Source organism: Lasioglossum baleicum, chromosome 1 (assembly GCF_051020765.1).
Source record: "Lasioglossum baleicum chromosome 1, iyLasBale1, whole genome shotgun sequence".
In the NCBI taxonomy this organism is placed as follows: Eukaryota; Metazoa; Arthropoda; class Insecta; order Hymenoptera; family Halictidae; genus Lasioglossum; species Lasioglossum baleicum.
Window position 1 is genome coordinate 17,325,781 of NC_134929.1, and position 20,308 is coordinate 17,346,088.

General features: G+C 43.8%; 1 protein-coding gene across 1 annotated transcript; it reads left to right on the forward strand.

Moving 5' to 3' along the window:
* Positions 1-8,917: 8,917 nt before the first annotated feature.
* On the forward strand, positions 8,918-14,429 carry Bsk (mitogen-activated protein kinase dJNK). The gene is made up of 8 exons (XM_076425993.1): positions 8,918-9,315; positions 9,728-9,857; positions 9,937-10,134; positions 11,276-11,410; positions 11,767-11,896; positions 12,054-12,212; positions 12,385-12,509; positions 13,438-14,429. Exons 1-8 carry the CDS (start codon positions 9,176-9,178, stop codon positions 13,588-13,590), a joined length of 1,170 nt encoding a protein of 389 aa, XP_076282108.1. The 5' UTR covers positions 8,918-9,175; the 3' UTR covers positions 13,591-14,429.
* Positions 14,430-20,308: the final 5,879 nt, after the last annotated feature.

Below are 20,308 nucleotides of genomic sequence, written 5' to 3' on the forward strand. Positions count from 1 at the left end.
TCGTCTGCTCGAAATTTCGGTCGTCGAACCGGGCGAATTTCTCGGCGCCTCTTACCGCCGCCTCTTCTTCTATGTCTTCTCCTACGTCTTCTACGTCGACTCCCTCTGTCACCTCGCTGTCAATTATCCTCGACGTCCGAGTAGCAGAACCGTTCCTCGCGACGTCTGGAATACCGATCGACGCTAATTATCCTCGCGATCGATTCGACCAGTCAGAATCGACCAGGGATTTCGCACAGGATCAGGGGAATTCACTCGAATTATGGGGAAAAAGTTACCCTCTCCCTACCAGCACTGGATTAGTCACGTGACGTTACGACACATGCACGACAGAGACGAAACACGTGGGGTAACAAGCCTTACTTCATTTCGTATTTCAATAAGTAAACTGATTGGTTAGTAATAATTAGGATACAAGCAGAATAGGTTAGGGTAGGAATGAGTGAGACAAAGAAAAAGAGTGAGAGAAGGTAGGGAATGTGTGTGAAATAAGATAGCTCTGCAAAGGTAGATTAACACTATAATTGCCAACAGTTAAGACGTAGCTATTTCTACCAAAACCAGTCACAATGACTGGCCTTTAAAAAATAGGTGATAATAGAGTATTTTCATATTTATTGATTTATTACTATCTTACAAAAGGAATACGGGGCCGAATATGTCTTTGAAAATATTATGTAGAGATAATCTTCCAGCAGTAGGCCAATTCTATTTTTCCCCATCTGGTTTCGTCTGCGGCAATTTCATTTTAATATATTTGATGATCTTGTATACTTTCATTTTCGTCTTCAAAACTTGAAGGCACAAAAGCACGTCTTGTTTTACGTAAATTCAAAATATTTTCTCATTCACTTTCCGAGGACTTCTGAACATTTTCTTTGTCTATAACAGCTCATTCACTATTATCACTACAAAATTCAATTTCATATTCTTCTGATTCACTTTCTTCATGCTCATACAATTCCTCATCCTCGATATCAGAGCATTCCATTGGGATATTCTTCAGTTTTTGCAACAATTTAGAGATTTTCAATGGTTTTGCCATTTTTGGAGCTTGTAAAATATCATTATATAAAAAACAATTAGGTCCTACTCCAACGACTATGGTATACAAAATGACCGCGTGAAACAACATCGCTGAATATGTTACGTTACATCGCGGCTATGTTTATGATTATGTTGTAGCACCAAAATAAAACGTTTCTTGCGATAAAATTTCAGAACAAGACATCGATAAATCTATCTAAATATCTAATAAACGATTTCGGGTTCGGTACACAGATTATAGGATACTTTTCCACTGTGAGAAGTACAAGTCAAAATGACTGGTATTGGTGTAAGTAAGCAAAAATAAAGTTCATTATATTACACCTTTAGTTATCGCTGCAAAAATGTAACATATAAAGTAAGTAATTCTAAAATGAAATTGTACAACCAGTCATTTTCACTGGTGTGGTAGTTCTAGCGGTAATGTAAACCAAGTCACATTTCTTAGCTGTAAGGCTGAAATAAAGCAAATACATAAGTAAACTGATTTCCACAAAATGAGACAGCGGGATCTTCGATTTTGATGAACCTTTTTCTAGCGAATCTAAAGCAAAAATAAGCTGACCCATGTCCGAGCGTTCTTGAGAATACTCATTATTTATGAAGATAATGAACATTCAATTTTAGCACCGATGACCACCGTGGGCAGTCAAACTGTGTAGATTAAGCTGTAAATTGGAAAATGTTTGAAATGCTTCGATCTGCACGAGGAACAAGTGTGTTCGACTGGCCAACCGAGATGCGATTAAACATGGCCTGGAAAGCTCGCGCGAAAACGAAAACGGGCACTCGAGCAATGTTTTAACGTCGCGAGACGTCGCGCACCGGCGACGGAATTAACGAAGAGCTCTCTAGATTTCGTCGGCGTTAAATAAGAGGCGACGGTTAGCCGAACGCTCGCTGAACCGGACGGCAAACCGTCAGCGTCGTCGTCGCGTCGCGTCGTTCCGTTATTTCGACGGCACGCACAGTGGTCCGTGTCGTTTTCGTCGCTCGATGGCTTAATCTCCACTCGGCAACGAATTCAACGAAATTGTATGTGTACAATGTTTGCAATGATTAACCCTTCTAATTAAGCTCTTGTAACTCCTGCAAGATCCGCAGTCTAGGCTGATGATGTGTCAGATGTTCTCCTTAGATCGCATTAACGAACATACAGAGATCGTCAACAATCTTTGGTGTTAACGCATCTACATTGCTGTCTGAATGGTTAGCAATGCCGAAAATGTCGATATTAATGAAATTTAATAAACATCATAATTAGAACAAACATGTAAAAATGAACATTTTGTGAATATGATTTTCGAAAAAAATTACTAACTTTCTTTTATGAACTTTGCCGAACTATGTATTTAACCCCTTGCCCTACGATTTATTTTACGGTTACAGTGATTAGAACTCTTTTTGTAGATCGTAATTTCCTAAAAAAGGAGAACATTGATATAAATTGTATGACTATATGTTCTCCAGTAGCTGTATATGTATTAACAAAACCAAAGTAGAATTTTATTTCGCCTTAAAATACATTATTAACGTACATTCTGATCAGAATCTTGTCAGAATCTTCATCACGAGTCAGACACGATATTGTAAGGGGTATTTCTAAAAAATTTCTTTTTTATGAAGAGCATTCTTTTACCTTGAGAATGCGTACACTTCCAAAAATATGTAGTCCGAAAATCTGAATGCACTGCTGGCCGATCGGCCGGCCGAACCATAGTGCCACAACGGAATCGCGAATCATGTCGATGTCAGAATTCATCGGGCTCTAATTTTTCGACTTACATGCGAGAGATCGATTCGAGAGGCATCCCCTATCTCTTTCTATTTCTCGCGGACTGGTTTTGCACGGGGGACAGGCGGAAACGAGAACGAGACGCGATTCAATTACGCGAATGAATTCGCGTCCCGGAAAAAATGAAGCGTCGGTGGTTTCAGGAGACGTCGCAATTACTCGGTCGCGAATAAAGGGGGACCTGGGCGGTAGTATATCGGTAGGAGAAGAAACGGCTGGCGACAAAGCGTCCGCCATTGTGCCGGCAAGCAGATTCTCGCCCTCTGGGAAATACGCGTTGCCGCTGTACCGAGAAAATTTAATATCCGAATCGACGTTTTCCCGGCTCTGTTCATGGTCGCCGACTCGTTCTGGATCCTGCGTCGATCTACTCTCACTCGTCAAAGAAATTGCGAACACCGCGAATTCTCAACCTGCCTACGATGCCACGAATTCGCTTGCGAAAATGTGTGAACATGGAAGAACAGCGTAGAAAGTAAAAGTAGGAGACGACAAAGCTAATTGCCGGATCAAAGGCTCTCCTTTGGGTTCGCAGCGCTCGGTTTCACGCGGGCCCGTTCTGATTCGTCTCGTCCTCTTTCTGTCTTTCGATGATCGATGCATTGTGCACGAACAGAGACAGCGTGACGCACTGTAAAAAAGTAAAGCGATTTACTTTGTACGGTAGACCTGCCGCTGCTGGTTTCATATCCCTTTTCGCGTTACGATTGTTGAAATTGTGAGGATGCTTCCATGGGAAATGACTCGGTAAAATCTTCAGTTCTTTATTCAAGCGCATATTGTACTGAGGATCGCACCTAATCTAAATAAGTACAGTGTTCTTGTCATTTCTGTAATTGTTGATTTGATGCATCCATGACAAACTGAGTAGATCAAATTTAGAAGAAGATCGACATTCATAAAATTTAAAAATACTGTCGTATTATTTTCAGCTCGTTGAAATGATTAAAACACAATATGTCTATGTAGTCCCTGTATATAATTATCATTTCTTATACAAATCCACAGTCTATTGACGAAGAACAGGCATCTAAACTCTGACGTACAATAAAAGTGAGGTAGAATCCCTTAGCATACAATCGAGGAACCATTTGAACAGATTTGCGAACGATTTGACAGTTCATATTACCGAATGCTGACGCATGTTATTGTCTGTTGCAGATTCCTCTGACTTCGGGGATCGCAGATATCGGAACGTCCGCGATGGCCGCTCGTTTATGGTGAGTATACGTACACAGGGATCGATACTAAAGCCGCGGATCACATCACCGGAACTTTCACTTTGTGAGATTGAAGTCCTGCGAAATTCCAATTCCACGGGACCGTGTCTCGTCGCCGGGCTGTTTCTCGACGGAAACGAGATCCTTAAAACATAGCGAGCCGGGCCATACGTCTTCCCTTGGATCCGAACTCACTCGGATCCCGCTTATCCCGTGAATTATGCTCGCGCGAGGAACAGCCAGGCGAATTTTCTCGGATTGACACGACGGCCGACGACGACGACGACGACGGCGCTCGCAGAGCTTTGGAGAGCATCCAACCACCGATGGCGGAGAGAGGAACGCGCGCGCCGGGTCCATTGGCATCCTTGCGGATGTCTTCGAACGGCCGGCAAGGCCAGCAAAAGTCGGGTATTTGGGACCGTCGCGTCGCCTTTCGTCTCGTCTCGTCTGGTCTAGTCTGGTTTGGTCTCGACTCGGTTCGAGAGAACGCCCTCTAAATTACCGGCGCATGCTTTCCACGTGGTTCGCGTGCACTCGACTTCTGACTCTGACGCGATGCGGCGTCGCACTGTGCCGATTCGCGAGAACCTCACCAAAATTCGCTAATCGTCCGCGCAGACGGTCGTCTTCGAATCATTTAGTTGAGACACTTCTGAACAACCTGATGTTACCACTAAAAATACGGAGACCCCACTAAAAATTGCTATACCACTATTTACAATACTGTTTAGATTATTGAACATGTTGGTATCTAATCAGTAGACTACGGATTTTATGCATTTATGATAAAAATGGGTAGTTCTAATATCTGACAGTAAACAAAATGTGAAGGATTTAAATATACTACTATATTATTTTCAACCTATCAAACATATTCAACAAGAAATTAAATATTTATTTCACTCCAGCTTGTTGCAATTCAGGTAGAAAGTTTTTATTTTGCATAGAGATCCGCTGTCTACTAATCAGTTACTACACATTTAAGTATTGTATGAGGTATTATATAAATTCCATATTCATAAAATGTAAAAACTCATATACAAATTATTCTAGGTTGAAAGAAATGTTTAATTTTCGAGTTAAGACAGCTCCGACTGGAAAGGGCTAATACAAAAATGGTGCAAATCGATATTAATCGTTTCATTTAACGCCACATCTTAACCCTTGCGCAGCAAACCGGGAACCCGCTTAGTGCATATCTTTCAACAATTTTTCAACGTTCCCCTAAAAACATTAGAAAACTGCTCTGAATATCCATTCTTTATTACAGTTAAAATAGAAAGTGTACTGTTAGGATGCTGTTAGGAATTCAATTAGACTCCCTTATAGTGGTGGTTACATGTAAATCACGCGATTTAGAGAAGGGCAGAGGATGAAGGGATGTAAACGCGGCGAGCATACAGGAAGGTGGTTGGAATCGGCGTCGGCGTCGGCGTTGGTGACTGCGTCTCCGACGATCGCTATAAATAATCAAGGGAATCCCGAGGTACCAGGAGAAATTGGCGTGTCCCGTGTGTGCGAACACGGCACACGTCGAAATATTCGCGAGAGTGAGGGAACGAGTGGCTGCTAGCAAGAGTCTCCTTCTCCCTCTCTAATTTTGGCCGTCCGACGAAAACCGTTCGACCAGCGGACGCTCTTTTTCTTCCGCGGCCGAGAATGTGTGGCCGACTTTGCTCCAATTTCTATTCTTAACCGAGATCGTCCCGTGCACTTCGAGCGATTCGATTCAATCCGATCCGATCCGATCAATCGCGCACCCTCGAAATCGATCTTGATCTCTGCGACGGAATCGCAGAAACGTCAGCAAGAATTACTGCCGGTATTAGGATTCCACCGGTTCACACTACTTCGCGTGAATCGATACCTTTTCTAAGGCAGTGCTGACCACAGACAACAATCAGCGACCCAATTAAAAATCATTGACCAGTTAACACTTGGAGACCGGGCGTATAATTTGCGATTTTGAAGAAACGTATAAAATGACATAGAAATAGTATAAATATTCTTATCTTTAAAAAAGATAACGAATCGCGCGTTCTTGTTCTTTTTACCATGCTTATATTAGCTTGCCGAGTTGTCGTTGTTGTTGTTGTTGTATGCGTCAAATCTTGTAATCGAATTTTAAACCACTTCCCGGTGAGCTAGAGATTTGAAACTTTAAACAGAACTGAATGACAATGCAATATTAGAAAACAAATTTAAAAAGAAAACTGTGCGTCTAGGAGAAAAAAATTTTTTATATTAACCGTCACACCTGCGCGACTCTCGGTAGTACGTCATCGCATTCAGCGATCCCCACTCCGCGCGCCAGCGCTCCCTACTCCACTACGCGTTCCCACTCCAACTCATCCCCACTTCACTGACCAATTTCGCTCCGAAGGAGCTCAGTCAGTGTGGTATTCCGTTCATTCAGTTTCATTTCGAACAATTTCGGACTCCATCAAGAGACGTCGTCTCTCACGTCAGTCTTCCGTTTCTATATCTTACTATTTCAAACCAGTATTACTATATCTTGCGCGTTCAAAATATATAGAAAAAACTTTTTAAAAACCACGCTTATATTAAAATGCACTAAAAAGGAGAAAATAATTTTTTTAGACATTAGTGACTATAAATAAAAGCGTGGAGCGCTAAACTATATTTACGTAATCTTCGTGGGCGCTCCACGCTTTTATTTATAGTCACTAATGTCATGATTTTATTAAAATTTATATTAAATTTTCCTATCTATTCCGACACTAATTTTATAACAGAAGAAATTTTGAACTAATTGCTTAAAATTTTGGGGGAAAATATTATTAATCGTTTAACCGGATTCGGTATTTTATGGAGAACCAGGAAAAAAATTATTTTCTCCCCTTTACTGCATTTTAATATAAGCATGGTTTTTAAAAAGTTTTTTTTTATAAATAATGACAGTAGAAGCTTTCGTAACGCGATCAGAAATTTGTAAAAGAACTTTTTTATAATAAAACCAGGTATAGAACATAAACAGCTTTATCATAATGTCTGTAGAGAAAGATTCTTACAGGGAGGTGCAAATCATCTTACTATTCAGTCGAATGAAGTAGTCGCGTGCTTGGATTTTGCCGAACATCGATTTTTCGGCACCGCGCGTGTAGAAGAACGCTAAGGCTTAGGGTGCGTTGACTTTCGACCGGCAGCTTCGTCCTCCCCGCGTCTTTATCGTTCCGACGCGACGGTGCCGTTTTCGTCCGCTGTAACGAGCCATTGATCCCGAGGGTTGTCGCCGCGACGAGATGCAACGCTAGGGGAGAAAGCTCGGCCGATCTCTCGACCGTTTCTCGAGCTCTCCAACGAGAGGCTGCGACGACCGACGCGACGAATCGCACTTTTCTACCTTCGCATTCCTTCCGTCTCCTTCCACTGCACAGTGACCCACCGTCGAAACGCGGACGAAATTCGTACTTTTAGCGCATTACCTGCCGGCGATTATTCCACTATTATTAAAAGTCTATGGTCCCTGGCTAGACACTTTTGAATCGATCAAACATGGTTCGAAACCCAAATTTTGAGGGTGGTTTTCACCCTTTTTTTTAAAGTTTAAGGACTGTAAGGAAAAAATGCATTTACGCACTAACATCCCCCCTAAAGATGACGGTCGGGGAGAAAGTGTGGGCCTCGACACGTTACTCTCGAATGTACTGGGCCCATACCCACTAAAAAAACCTAACAGATAAAATTTGATGAAAATCATAATTAGAACAAACACCTGAATATGATTTTCGATTAAATTACTAATTTTCTTTTGTGAACTCTGCCGAACTATTTAACCTCTTGCCCTACGATTTATTTTACGGTTTCAGTGATCAGAACTTTTTTTGTAGATCGTAATTTCCTAAAAAAGGAGAACATTGATATAAATTGTATGACCATATCGCTGCTCCGGAAGTATAATGACACAACTGCAAAAATTGAAGATTCTGTTTAATTCTTCTATGAGAGTAGTTTATAGACATTGTGGGTTATTATTGCAACTTTTAAGTTATTTCAATTTATAAAATAATAAATACCAGCCTCGATTTACAAACATCTAGTAAATGCATTTTTGAGCCCGCCAACACAATAAAGTCAATTTCACAAAAATTTACAGTTGCGTCATTATACTTCCGGAGCAGCGATATGTTCTCCAGTAGCTGTATATTAACAAAACCAAAATAGAATTTTATTTCGGTTTAAAGGAAATTATTGAGGTACATTATTATCAGAATCTGTTCAGAATCTTCTAAAAAAACCTGACAGTGCAGGACTCAAAATTGAGACCTGATCCACCTCCTACTGGACCAAGAATGGTGAGCACTGCGACTCGCTATTCGCATTACTCCAGTGCCCACATAGCTTTGGATCTATCCCACACCTGTTCTTGTCTGATGTGTTGTTTTCACCCCTTGAAAAAGTTTCATTAAACTTCTCTGATGTCCCTTCGAAATCATCCACGGAATTTTATTTACGATAAGCAACGTAGTAATGAATGGAGGTATCTAAATAGTAGAATCCTTTATGCAAACTAAAAAATGTTTGCATTGATTGCGCAACACAGGAGCTAAATCAAACTTATACTCTTGTTTTAATTTTCCTATTAAGCTGAAAGTAACACATTGGTGTACTAAAATACTTTTTGCGTGTCCTCTGCTTTAAATTGTACGTACCCATTTTGGTCATAAATGCATAAAATCGGTACTCTACTAATTACCGTTTATTTGGTGTTTTGCAGACGAATCTGGCGCGGCCGATTCGCGAGCAGGGGCAGCGGCAGCGACAGAGGCTGGGACAGGGTCTGGGAAAAAGGAAGGGGTTGGGGCAAGGGGGCAGGGGTTGGGGCCGGGGTTGGGGAAGGGGTTGGGGCAGGGGCAGCGAAGGTGTACGAAGCAGGTGAAGAAAGCAGTAGCATCGTGTGCCCGTGCTCTCGCGCCCCTTCGCGGTGCCAGGGAAAGAGGGGTGGTGTTGAGTCTGGATCTTATTTCGGCCGAGTGCTCCCCATCTCGCATCCAAAGTGGCTAAGAGCGTAAGTCCTCGTCGAGTGCACCAGGAGTGCTCGAGCGGCGGTGAGGTGCAGGTGCAGCAGGACCGACTAGCACCGAGGCGCATGCCTTACCGGGGCCCCGACAGGACGACCCGGCTGTCCACCATGTTTTACACGGTCGAAGTCGGGGACACCAGGTTCACCATTCTCAAGCGGTACCAGAACCTGAAGCCGATCGGCTCTGGGGCCCAGGGGATCGTTTGGTAAGCTCTCTTTATCATCCTTTCACACCTTTTCATCGAACAACTCGCCTAACGAGATAGACACTTTTGTTAGTTTCATTCTTTCCCGTCGATGTCCAGGAATTTAGGATTTGAACCCAGTTCGCTTCGAACTACAATCTCGTTGTAAACATAAATGTGGAATCTGAATTGAACACGAATATTTCTTGTAATATTTAGAGTTATCTTCGAGAGACTATCATTCTGTATATTCGAACGCGATCGCGATCATTGCGAAAACGCTCCCTCGCGAATAGCTTCTCGAATAGCCCTCTGGAGCACTGGCGATCCAAGTAGAAGGGTTTCCGAACCCTGATACTAGGGGAAAGAGTCCGTCTCTCGAACGGCCAGTCGACCGACACGATCGATCTTCGATTGCACGTGTGTGTTGCAGCGCGGCGTACGACTCGCTCACCGCTCAGAATGTGGCGATCAAGAAGCTCTCGAGACCTTTTCAAAACGTGACGCACGCGAAGAGGGCCTACAGGGAATTCAAGCTAATGAAATTGGTCAACCATAAAAACGTGAGTCTTGCTCTTCGAGGTTCTCCTTCAACAAATTCGCTGCTGGAAAAACCTAATCCTCTCTCTCTCTCTCCCGTAGATCATCGGTCTTCTGAACGCATTCACACCGCAACGATCGTTGGACGAGTTTCAAGACGTGTACCTGGTGATGGAGCTTATGGACGCGAACCTGTGCCAGGTGATACAGATGGATCTGGATCACGAGCGCATGTCCTACCTTCTCTATCAAATGCTATGCGGCATCAAGCACTTACACTCCGCCGGTATCATTCACAGGGTGAGTTAATCATTTACCACGAAAGCGTCTTTACAGCTTCAATAAAAATGGTGAAATCCAAAATCTGGAACCGGTCGTTTGATCGATGCTGGTAGTTTTAGTGTTAATGAAAACATACTTTATGGAGCACCGAAAGAGACTGTGATATTAGGTTGTTGCAATTGAAATGACCGTTTTTCATATTTGAAACTTACCGCCTTTGTAGTTTAGTTTTTCCACGACAGATGCGGTTGAAGTTGTACAATTTGAAAAGTACATATCTCGTACATGAATTGGCGTGTATAAGATTATTAATATTGTATAGTATACACGATTCATAATTGATTTTCGTTCACCATGGAGAAGAAAAGGAAATTCGTATAATTTACTTGTACGAATTCAAACTTGGACATACTGCGTCTGAAGCAGCGAAAAACATAAATGCCGCTTTCGGTGAAGGTATAGCAAGAGATCGGACCATAAGGCGTTGGTTTGAAAAATTTCGTTCCGGAAATACAAATCTGGAAAATGAGCCTCGCGGTCATAAGCCAGCAGCTATTAAAGATTTAGATTTAAAAGAGATAGTTGAAAGGGATTCACGTGAGACCATAATTGCTGATAAATACTGTCAGGAAATTGATATAATGGACGCAAAACTGCGTGTTCAACAGTCGGCATTAGTCAATAGACGTGGTGTAATATTGCTTCACGATAATGCTCGGCCACATATTGCGAAAGGAACAGTAAAAAAATTAGCAGAGTCGAAGTGTGAAGTTCTTTCTCACCCTCATTATTCGCCTGACCTGTCACCTACTGCTTACCATTTTTTCAAGCACCTAGATGGCTTTTTGAATGGAAAAATATTCAAAGAAGAATGTGCTGTAAAAACTGCATTTGATGAATTGATTGGAATTGAAGGCGTGGAAGCACTTGTATCACGATGGAAGAAGTCCATTGATGTCGATGGAAATTATTTCGATTAATGGAGTATGAATAAAGCTTGTAAAATAAAAGTTTATGTTAATGATTCAAAACGGCCATCTCATTTACGACAAACTAAAACTTTACTTTGTCGAAATAACAAGAGCGCATTCGTTAAGATGTTCAGCGCCAACTTCGGCGAACTTTTAATATATTGTTTGGTTGCTTGCCTTGTCCTCAGGATCTGAAACCGAGCAACATCGTCGTCAAGTCGGACTGCACGCTCAAGATTCTCGATTTCGGACTGGCGAGAACCGCTGGAACGACGTTCATGATGACGCCGTACGTGGTCACGCGGTACTATCGAGCGCCAGAGGTAAAGTTTCCTCCCTCTTGCACTGAAACCTGCGAAATATATTCGCGAATAAAATACTCTACAATTATCTAACATTTCATTCGTCTCCTCATTACCCGAGCTTCGTTCACCTACACAAATAATAACAACCGTTCGCCGAAAGTTCGTAGAGACCGGTTGACTAATTCTCATAAATGAGCCATTGAGTGTTCACTTGTTGCATAGCGAAGCTTGCATGTTCATTCATACTGGCCTGACATTTGGATGTTCGTTCTGACCCGGCATGTCAGAAGCATCTAGCAGCTCGCGATCGGCTCTTGAGAATTATTTGAATAAAACACAATCTTATTCTGATCTTTGCGATCTGTCGAGCACAGGTGATCCTGGGCATGGGCTACAAGGAGAACGTGGACATCTGGTCGGTCGGGTGCATCATGGGCGAGATGATACGGGGTGGAGTACTCTTTCCCGGCACGGATCACATCGACCAGTGGAACAAAATAATCGGTACGTCTGTTCTGCTCCATTCCACCTGCATAAAAATGCCAACTGTAAATGCTACTAGAGCAATATCTTTCCTCTCTCTCTCTCTCTCTCTCTCTCTGGCTCTGCTCTCTGCAAACTCTTTGGAGAGAAACGTCTACAAAGCTTCTCGAAATTGCAGAACAACTCGGAACGCCGGCGCAGGAATTCATGCAGCGGCTGCAGCCGACCGTAAGGAATTACGTGGAGAACAGGCCGCGATATCCTGGATACCCGTTCGACAGGCTATTCCCGGACATGCTGTTCCCATCGGACTCCTCGGAGCACAATAGATTAAAAGGTGAGTAGGTCGACGAGCGACGACATCGATCGCCGCGAAAACTAGGCGGAAACTGCGCGGAAACCGGCGGTGTACTAAGCCGGTACCAAGTCGTCTTCTCCTCGTTCTTCTCGCGGTGTGTTTCGTTGCTCTTATATCCTACACTGGTTCGCGATTTCTTTTCGTTTTTCAGCCAGCCAAGCCAGGGATCTATTGTCGCGCATGCTCGTCATCGACCCCGAGCGACGCATCTCCGTCGACGACGCTCTGCTGCACAATTACATAAACGTGTGGTACGACGAGGGCGAAGTCAACGCCGTAAGTCTCCATCCTACCTGAAAACACGATGCTCGAACCGGCTCGTGGTGGTCTCGATCGTGTTCCCAACGCGGAAACCACGGAGAAAGCTTCCTTTATTACTCTGGGGCACTTGCCTGGGCTAATGCTTAGAGTACATGATACTAGGGGAATATAATAAAGTAACTGCCTATGCCTGACCAGTGATCATAAAGCTTTATCTCCTCAAATCTTAATCTTCCACCTTTTACATTTTTATTGGAACACGTGTACGACTGTTTGCAGAAATTGCAAACAGGAGAAGCTAAAGGGAACGTTGTTCCTTATCTAAAGAATTTCTAGGAATCGAAGATAAGAAAATCTTTTGGAATCTCTATGCTTGTGAAGAACTCTTTTAACGCATGAAACGTATATTTTTCAGTATTTTATACTCGTTCGCGAGCGAAGCACGATTCAGACCACTGTGCAGCCCACGATAAAGGAACATTTAGTCACTTTTTACGACGAAATCGTAGAATTCTTTCTCCTAATTCTACCAACGACTATAGTCAGCCATCGTCGCACGCTCATCGCATTGGTTAAAGCCACATGTTAACATTTTGCCTTGTTTCACAACTTTAATCGATCACAATCTATATCTCAGTTTCAACATTGTGTAGTATCATTTATAATGCACGACAAAGTATCAAATGTTACTCTCACACGTAACGTTATTTGTCATTTTTTATTCACTATTTTTCATTTTAACGCCAAAGTCAAAACACTTCTTTGATAAGATCAAGGTCGCCATTCGAGTGTACACGTAGAAGTGGTCAATCCTCAAGGACCTAACCGAGAGGGTCCTCTGTAAAGTTCTACGACTTCTAAAAAAAGACTAATCGTTCGCAGCTTGGGGAGTTGGGGGAAGAGTAAGGTTTTAGAGGAAGCTGATTATGGTGATGTGTTTCAGCCTGCGCCGGGTCCGTACGACCACAGCGTGGACGAGCGAGAGCACACGGTGGAGCAGTGGAAGGAGCTGATCTACCAGGAGGTGATGGAGTACGAGACGAGCCACAATCCGGCGACGGTAGCTCAAACGTCAGAGAGCGGCGGCTCCCGGTAGACACGGACCGCGGCCGGGTCTTCGTCAGCCGTCTCTTCGAGGACGCATCCAAACTGTCCGATCTCTATCGTATAAATATATCGCGGGGAATCTAAATGGGAGAGTGACGACGAAGGAAAAAAAGAAATAATAATAGAAACTGTCTCTCTCGGTGTCACGGGGAGGGGAGAGGCGAGAGAGCCTGTGCTTCGCTCTCGCTCCTCCTTCTTCCGAGACCGACGTGAAGAACAAACAAACAGACAAACAAACAAACAAACAAACAAAAAAATATAATACAAACAAATAAAATAAAAAAAATCGGTCCAGGCGAGGAGACTCGCGAGACGAATGGAGCAAAACGAGAGAATGCAAGAACAGTTTTTTTCCCGGGAAGCGCGCGTGTGTGCCTGTCGAACACCGATTGAGGGACGAGACTATGACAATGACGATGACGATGACATTGGACCCAGTACGAGTACGAGAGAGCGAGTCGGACACAGAGACAGAGCGAACGAGACACGCGTTCGAGAGGCGGGAGAGAAAGAAACGAGGGAAACGTTATGGTACTTCGGTTTTCCTCCGATTCCCGGGGCGAGGAGGAGGAATTGTCGTCGAGGGAGATCGCGTTCGTTCCTCCTCGAGATCGAGATCGTACTCGTCGAGCACACGCACCGGACGTAACCATTGTAATGTAATAATATATCCCCGTAACCAAAGCATTCGCGCGATAAGGAGATAACGCGACGTTCGTCCATAGGTTTGCTCGGTCTTGCTCCCCCTCTACGATCTAATCTCCTCCGTACGAGAAACTCGCGTTCGTTCCCCGCGATCGAGCTTAAACAGAGAAAGAGACATAAAGATGGAGAGAGGGAGAGAGAGAGAGAGAGAAAGAGAGCGATGTTGTACTCTTGTTTTCTCTTCAAGAATTCCAACGATCTCGCCTGTTTTCTTTCCCTTCTCTCTCTCTCTCACTCTCTCTTTTTCTCCTCCTCTCCTCTCTACCCACCTATCTACCACTCTATCTTAACCCGAATATCCCCGCTTCCGTCTCCATCACCGTTTCCGTTTCGGTGAGAAGCGAGAACAGCGAGGAGAAGCGTTACTGCCATCAGAGAAATCGAGTCGATTCGTGTTGGTCTGTCCGGCGATCGGCTCGCGATCGGCTCGCGATCTCGTCGAGAAGCCGGGCCCGATCTCGAAGCGTCCTTTGCGTCCTTGCGCGGCAATATCTATTTTTCGTATCGTCCTTAGAACTCGGGAACAAATCCGCGATTAAGAAGAAAACGAAAACTGGCGAGAGAGGCGGCGCGACGAGATCGCGAGCGGCTCGCTTTCGCGATCACGATCGTCTGACAACTCGGGAAAAGAATCTCGACGGTGGTGGTAATGGTGGCACGTCGTCTCTCACCGGTGTCAACTTGGTTCGCGATCTCGCAGCTTAGAGAAGAACGAGACCTCGTCGATCGATCGAGCGACGACGATGACGACGACGACGAGACACTGTCACACTGTGTTTTTTGTGAACCCACGCGAAAGCTGTCCGACGTATATACAGGGTCCGTTGCGCGGCTCAGAACAGAATGTTTTAAAAGCCCGTTGTCCCCCGAGTCCAAATTTCGATGCACCGCGATCGTTAAGAGAACAATCTATGTATTTTTATAACGCAGAACCTTCTATGCACGCGCGCCCCGTGCTTCTCGTGTCCAATCGTTTCAGCGCGCGCACGCTCCTACGCCGTCGATATTTTCTATCGCTAACTTTGTAAGATGCGCCCCGGTCTATCCAAATTGCTAATATTCCCTGGGGAGGTGCGGAGGAACTGGAAGAATTCAGGGGAGGAGTACTGCAATTTTTATTGCTGAGGCTTCTGGATGCGAAACACACTAATACCGATCAATACATTGCAGATCTTTAACACGTTCGCTACAGCCCTTCATTTGGTTGCGTATCTCCATCGTTGAAACGTATTGTTAACACGTTGACAAGAAAAACTTGTATCAGTCAGTGTTTAAATGATAAACGACATCCCGAAGAGAGGGTTTGCACCCGAAACAAAGTCTCAGGAGTAAAACTTGCGTGATACGAAGATGAGAGGAAGCCTCTAATCTTTGAGATGCTGTCCCCAGCTTCTTCTTTCAAGGCAACCTTGACGACCGTCGCGAAGCTCCTCGATCGTGTTTTCCGGTGGCTCCACTCGAGTCTCGTTGTCGATCGAGCGGCAATAATAAAATCAGGTTCTCCGGGAATCGTGTCGGCGTTCCCTCGTTTCTGTATTCCGGACGCTGCTCGAACAAGGATCTCGCGTTCGACGCGGAACTTTGCTCTCTCTAGCGAGATAGTTCTTCGCTCGACGTCGCTTCGCTCTTCGACCTTAGTTTACTTTTAAGTTTAGCAGACGTTTCCGCGACCGCTGTATATTTCCGAAGGGACATACACATACACACAGACACACGCGCACACGCATACACAGACACAGGAACACCACGCGTACGGACACGTATAAATGCCAGATACACAACAGGTACATAAAGATACGTACACATTAGCGTTAAGCTCGAACCAGCGGAATGCGCGTTTATTCCAAAGCGACACGTTTGCGTTTGTGGCAATATCTCTGTACAGTAGCCGGCTAGACAAACGGGACTGAATCTTCGCTTAGACAATGACGATGACGACGATTACGATGACGGCAGCGACGAGGGTAAAGACGACTGCGACACTATTGGTGATTATTATTATTATTATTATTACTATTATTATTATTGCTACGACTAGTACTACTATTACTAATATTATTATTTTTATTTCTATCACTATTATTATTATTATTATTATTATTGAGATATAATATGAATTATTGTATTTATTACGGGTTACTATGAATCCAATAATCGACGATCGCGTGAGGACGGTGAACGAGTGTAATGTGAACGTTGAACTCTTTTTATTTTCCACGACGATGAATAGTTATGTGAATATATTGCTACAGTCCGATCCAAATAATCAAGCTTTTGTAACACTAATTGTAATAAAGCAACGGTGATACTGCTAATCGCGTGATTGTATCGCACAGATAGAGGACGATTGGTTTTCGGAAACACACGAGTGGCATGCGCGCGGCGAGTAGGAGCGGTGCGTATTGTTCGTTGATAGAATTTCGATGATGTTCGAGACGATGTCGGGACGTGACTTCGATATAGAAACGAAAAACTGAGCGACGTCGTTTCCCGGTCTCGTTCTTCTCCTCTTTCTTTCCTGTATTCCCGCTCGTCGGCTCGCCAGCTCGTTGCTCTTCCAAAAATCGTGTTGACGCGCGACTAAACACGCGGCCGTGTGTATAAATTAGCAAAAAGCCGAAAGGACTCGGTGAACCGTGATTCCTTGGAATTTCGTCCAGCTCTCCTCTGAGCCAAAAGCACAATATTAATCTCGACCGCTCTCTCTCTCCCTCTCTCACTCTCGAGACCAACACAGTATAAGAAGAGGAAAAGACCGGGCGGTTCTTCTTCTTCTTTCTCTCCTCCTTTTTATGCGTCGCGATATATATCAGTATAATTCAGAGAGCCGGCTTGAGAACGTGTCGACGACCGACAAGAATAATAATTCATCGATCCGCCGACTCGATATATACATACAATATTATTATCGCCGCGTTCAACTCCTCCGGTCGTCGCAAGGTTCCACCGCGATTAATTCGATCGATATTTCGAAAAGACTTTTTTGGATTGTTCGAGGCGAACAAATGCGATCTATCAAACTCTGTTCCGAGCGACGAATATATAAATATATAGTATATATATATCTATATATAAAATAGATGTGCATACCGCGTAGAGAAAGAGGAGCCGAAACGAGATCGCCAGGCTCCGCGGATATGTCGCGCTTCTGCTCCGAGTTTTCTTCTGTCAACGGTTCGTGCGACCGAGTCGAGCATCGAGTAGTGTGGCAAACGATTAGAGTACGTTCACGTTCGAGTTTAGGCAGAAATTGGGAGAGCGTCGATCAGTTCAGTCGCAGTGCGCTGCTTTAACGTGAATCATTCTTACCGAATCCATTCGAAAACAGTGAGATCAGGACGAAAGCTGCTCATCAAACCTAATAAACTCTACTGGCTGCCTCAGCGTAAACCATTCCAATCTCGTCGATTATAAAAGAATCAAATGCGATGAAAGCTAGGAGAGCGTCGATCAGAGCAACGACAGTCCTTTCAACGTGAATCATTTTAAAATACAACAAGATGCAATGAAAGCTAGTCACCGGTTGATTGTCCAGTAATTGTTGCTCTGCTCGCTGCTTTTACTCTAGAAACTCTAAAACAGTAAGATCACGACGGAAGCTAGAAGATCGTTGTTCAGGATCGCGACGAAATCTGTAACCAAACGTAATAAACTCTATTGGCTGCCTCAACGTAAACCATTCTAATCTCGTCGATTATAAAAGAATCGAATATAATGAAAGCTAGAAGAGATGAAGGCTGGTCATCGGATAGACGCCTGGTAATGACGATGATCAGAACAGCAGTGAAAGCCATCATTCTCAATCCTTCCGGGATCGTCTGTCTTAGCTCGAACGTGTGCGTACCTCAACCGATACGCGGTAATGATCGACGATAATAAAGACAGCAATAGCAATAGATGTAACTGATTAGCGAGCCGAATATACGGTAGTAGTCGACGCGCGATCTAGCTGTGCAACGCGAATACTCTCTTTCTTGGACGAAACGGAAACGTTTGCGATCGGGCGAGACATAGAGACTGTGTACGGATGCATGTTTGCGAGTGACTGAGAGAATGAAAGGAAAAATGAGAGGAGAGGGTGAGAGAGAAGAGAAGAGTACCGATCTTTTTCATGAAGAAATACGTAGCACGCGAATCGTCGTATACGAACTTTTCCGAATTTAACGAGCGACTCGCACCTTCGAACGCGCAATATCGGCAACGAGACGAAAAGATGATAAAACGAACGGTCGAACTAAAGAGAAGAAAAAACAATGAGGTTACAGCCGACAAAATTGAGAGGAAAATTGTAATAATATCGGTAAGAGGAGTGACGCTAACGATAATACTAACGATAATAATAACGATAATTATCGATAATACTAATATTAATATTAATAATACCATCGCTAACAATACTATTAATACTACTAATAACGATACAAATAATAAAAAAGAATAGTAATAATAACATTAATAATAATATTAATAATGATAATATTAATATTGATAATATTAATAATATTAATAACGATAATAATAATAATAATAATAATAATAATAATCGTGTCCATGCCTGTCGTGAAGAGGAAAACGAAGCATAACATAACCGGGTACCTTCTAAGTGACGTGCCTTTGAGACTCTTCGAAGCAAAACGATTGGTTCGTCGTTAGCCTTCGACTTGCTCGCGGAGAATAGACGCTTCTTCGAGTGCGTCCGTATTGCGCGTTTCAAGGGGAGGGGGAATGAGAAATCACGCCAAAAATCTGGCCGATCGACGATGATGTCGCCGGGCCGATTGTCGTCGGATGTCGTCGGACGTCGCGACAGAGAGCCTGGCGGTCGCCGCTTCCGTTCGCTTCTTTTCGAATAAATTCGCGCGAACCTACTTAGGGCATAACGTAGTGGACACAGAGAGACAGAGAATGAACGAGAGTATGCGTGTGTGTGTGTGAGAGAGAGAGAGAGAGAGAGAGAGGGAGAGAGAGAGAAAGAGAAGATTAGATAGAAGGCTCGAGATGTCGACGGTACTTAGATCGATCGATTCACCTAACAATTTACCGATAATCCGTTTTTTTTTAGCACGATAAAACGTGATAATATATACGAAACACGAGGATGATATTTTGATCGATTTGAATCGAGAGGAATGGGATCGAGTTAGTGAGAACAAACGAACAAACGAAAATACGAAAAAAGAAGAAAATTGAAAATAAAAGCAGAACATAATAATGTCCATGTTGCTAAATATTTAGCGGTGAGGTAGTGTGCGTGTAGCAACGTCTTAGTTTAAACAATTAGTTGATAAACACGACGAGAGAGCAAACAGAGCGAGAGCAAGTGCGCGAGAGAAAGTGAGAGAGCGAGAGAAAGAGCGAATGAAAGACAGAGAAAGTGAGAGAGAAAGAACAAACGTGTGGGTATATAGTATACACGCAAAATAGAGACGTGGAGAATGCGTGCGAGACATAATTAGAGAACCGACCGATGCCGACGGACACACGGTACGTACATACAGACAGAAATAACATACATACACACAGTTACACAAGTCACAACACACACACACACACATCCGCACGACGCATAGTAGATGTAGATGAGAAACACTAGAATATAGACTTTTAGGTGGAGTTATCGAGCCCGTTCCTTCGTATTAGATAGATACGGTAGCCCTTGTAGATGCCTGATGCGGCGCGATGTTTGACGAGCGTGAAGCGAAACTACATCTACCGCTCGAACCGCGATCTCTTCGTTTTTTCGCCGAGGACGAGGCACCGGACGATACTCTAGACCAGGGAGTTCCAACTTGTTCCCCTCCGAGAACTCCAAGGTCCCCACCATTACTCAAACCTCTCCCCACTACTACGTACAGCCGTAGAGTTAGCGGGGCGGCATAGCGGCAGGGGAACAGGGACGAACTTCTACTGCAACAAAGTCTAAGAGTGGGGGAAGAAGTGTAGCTCGCGAGCTACATGTTGGAACTCCCAGCTCTAGACGACGCTCTAGAGGACGATCTAGA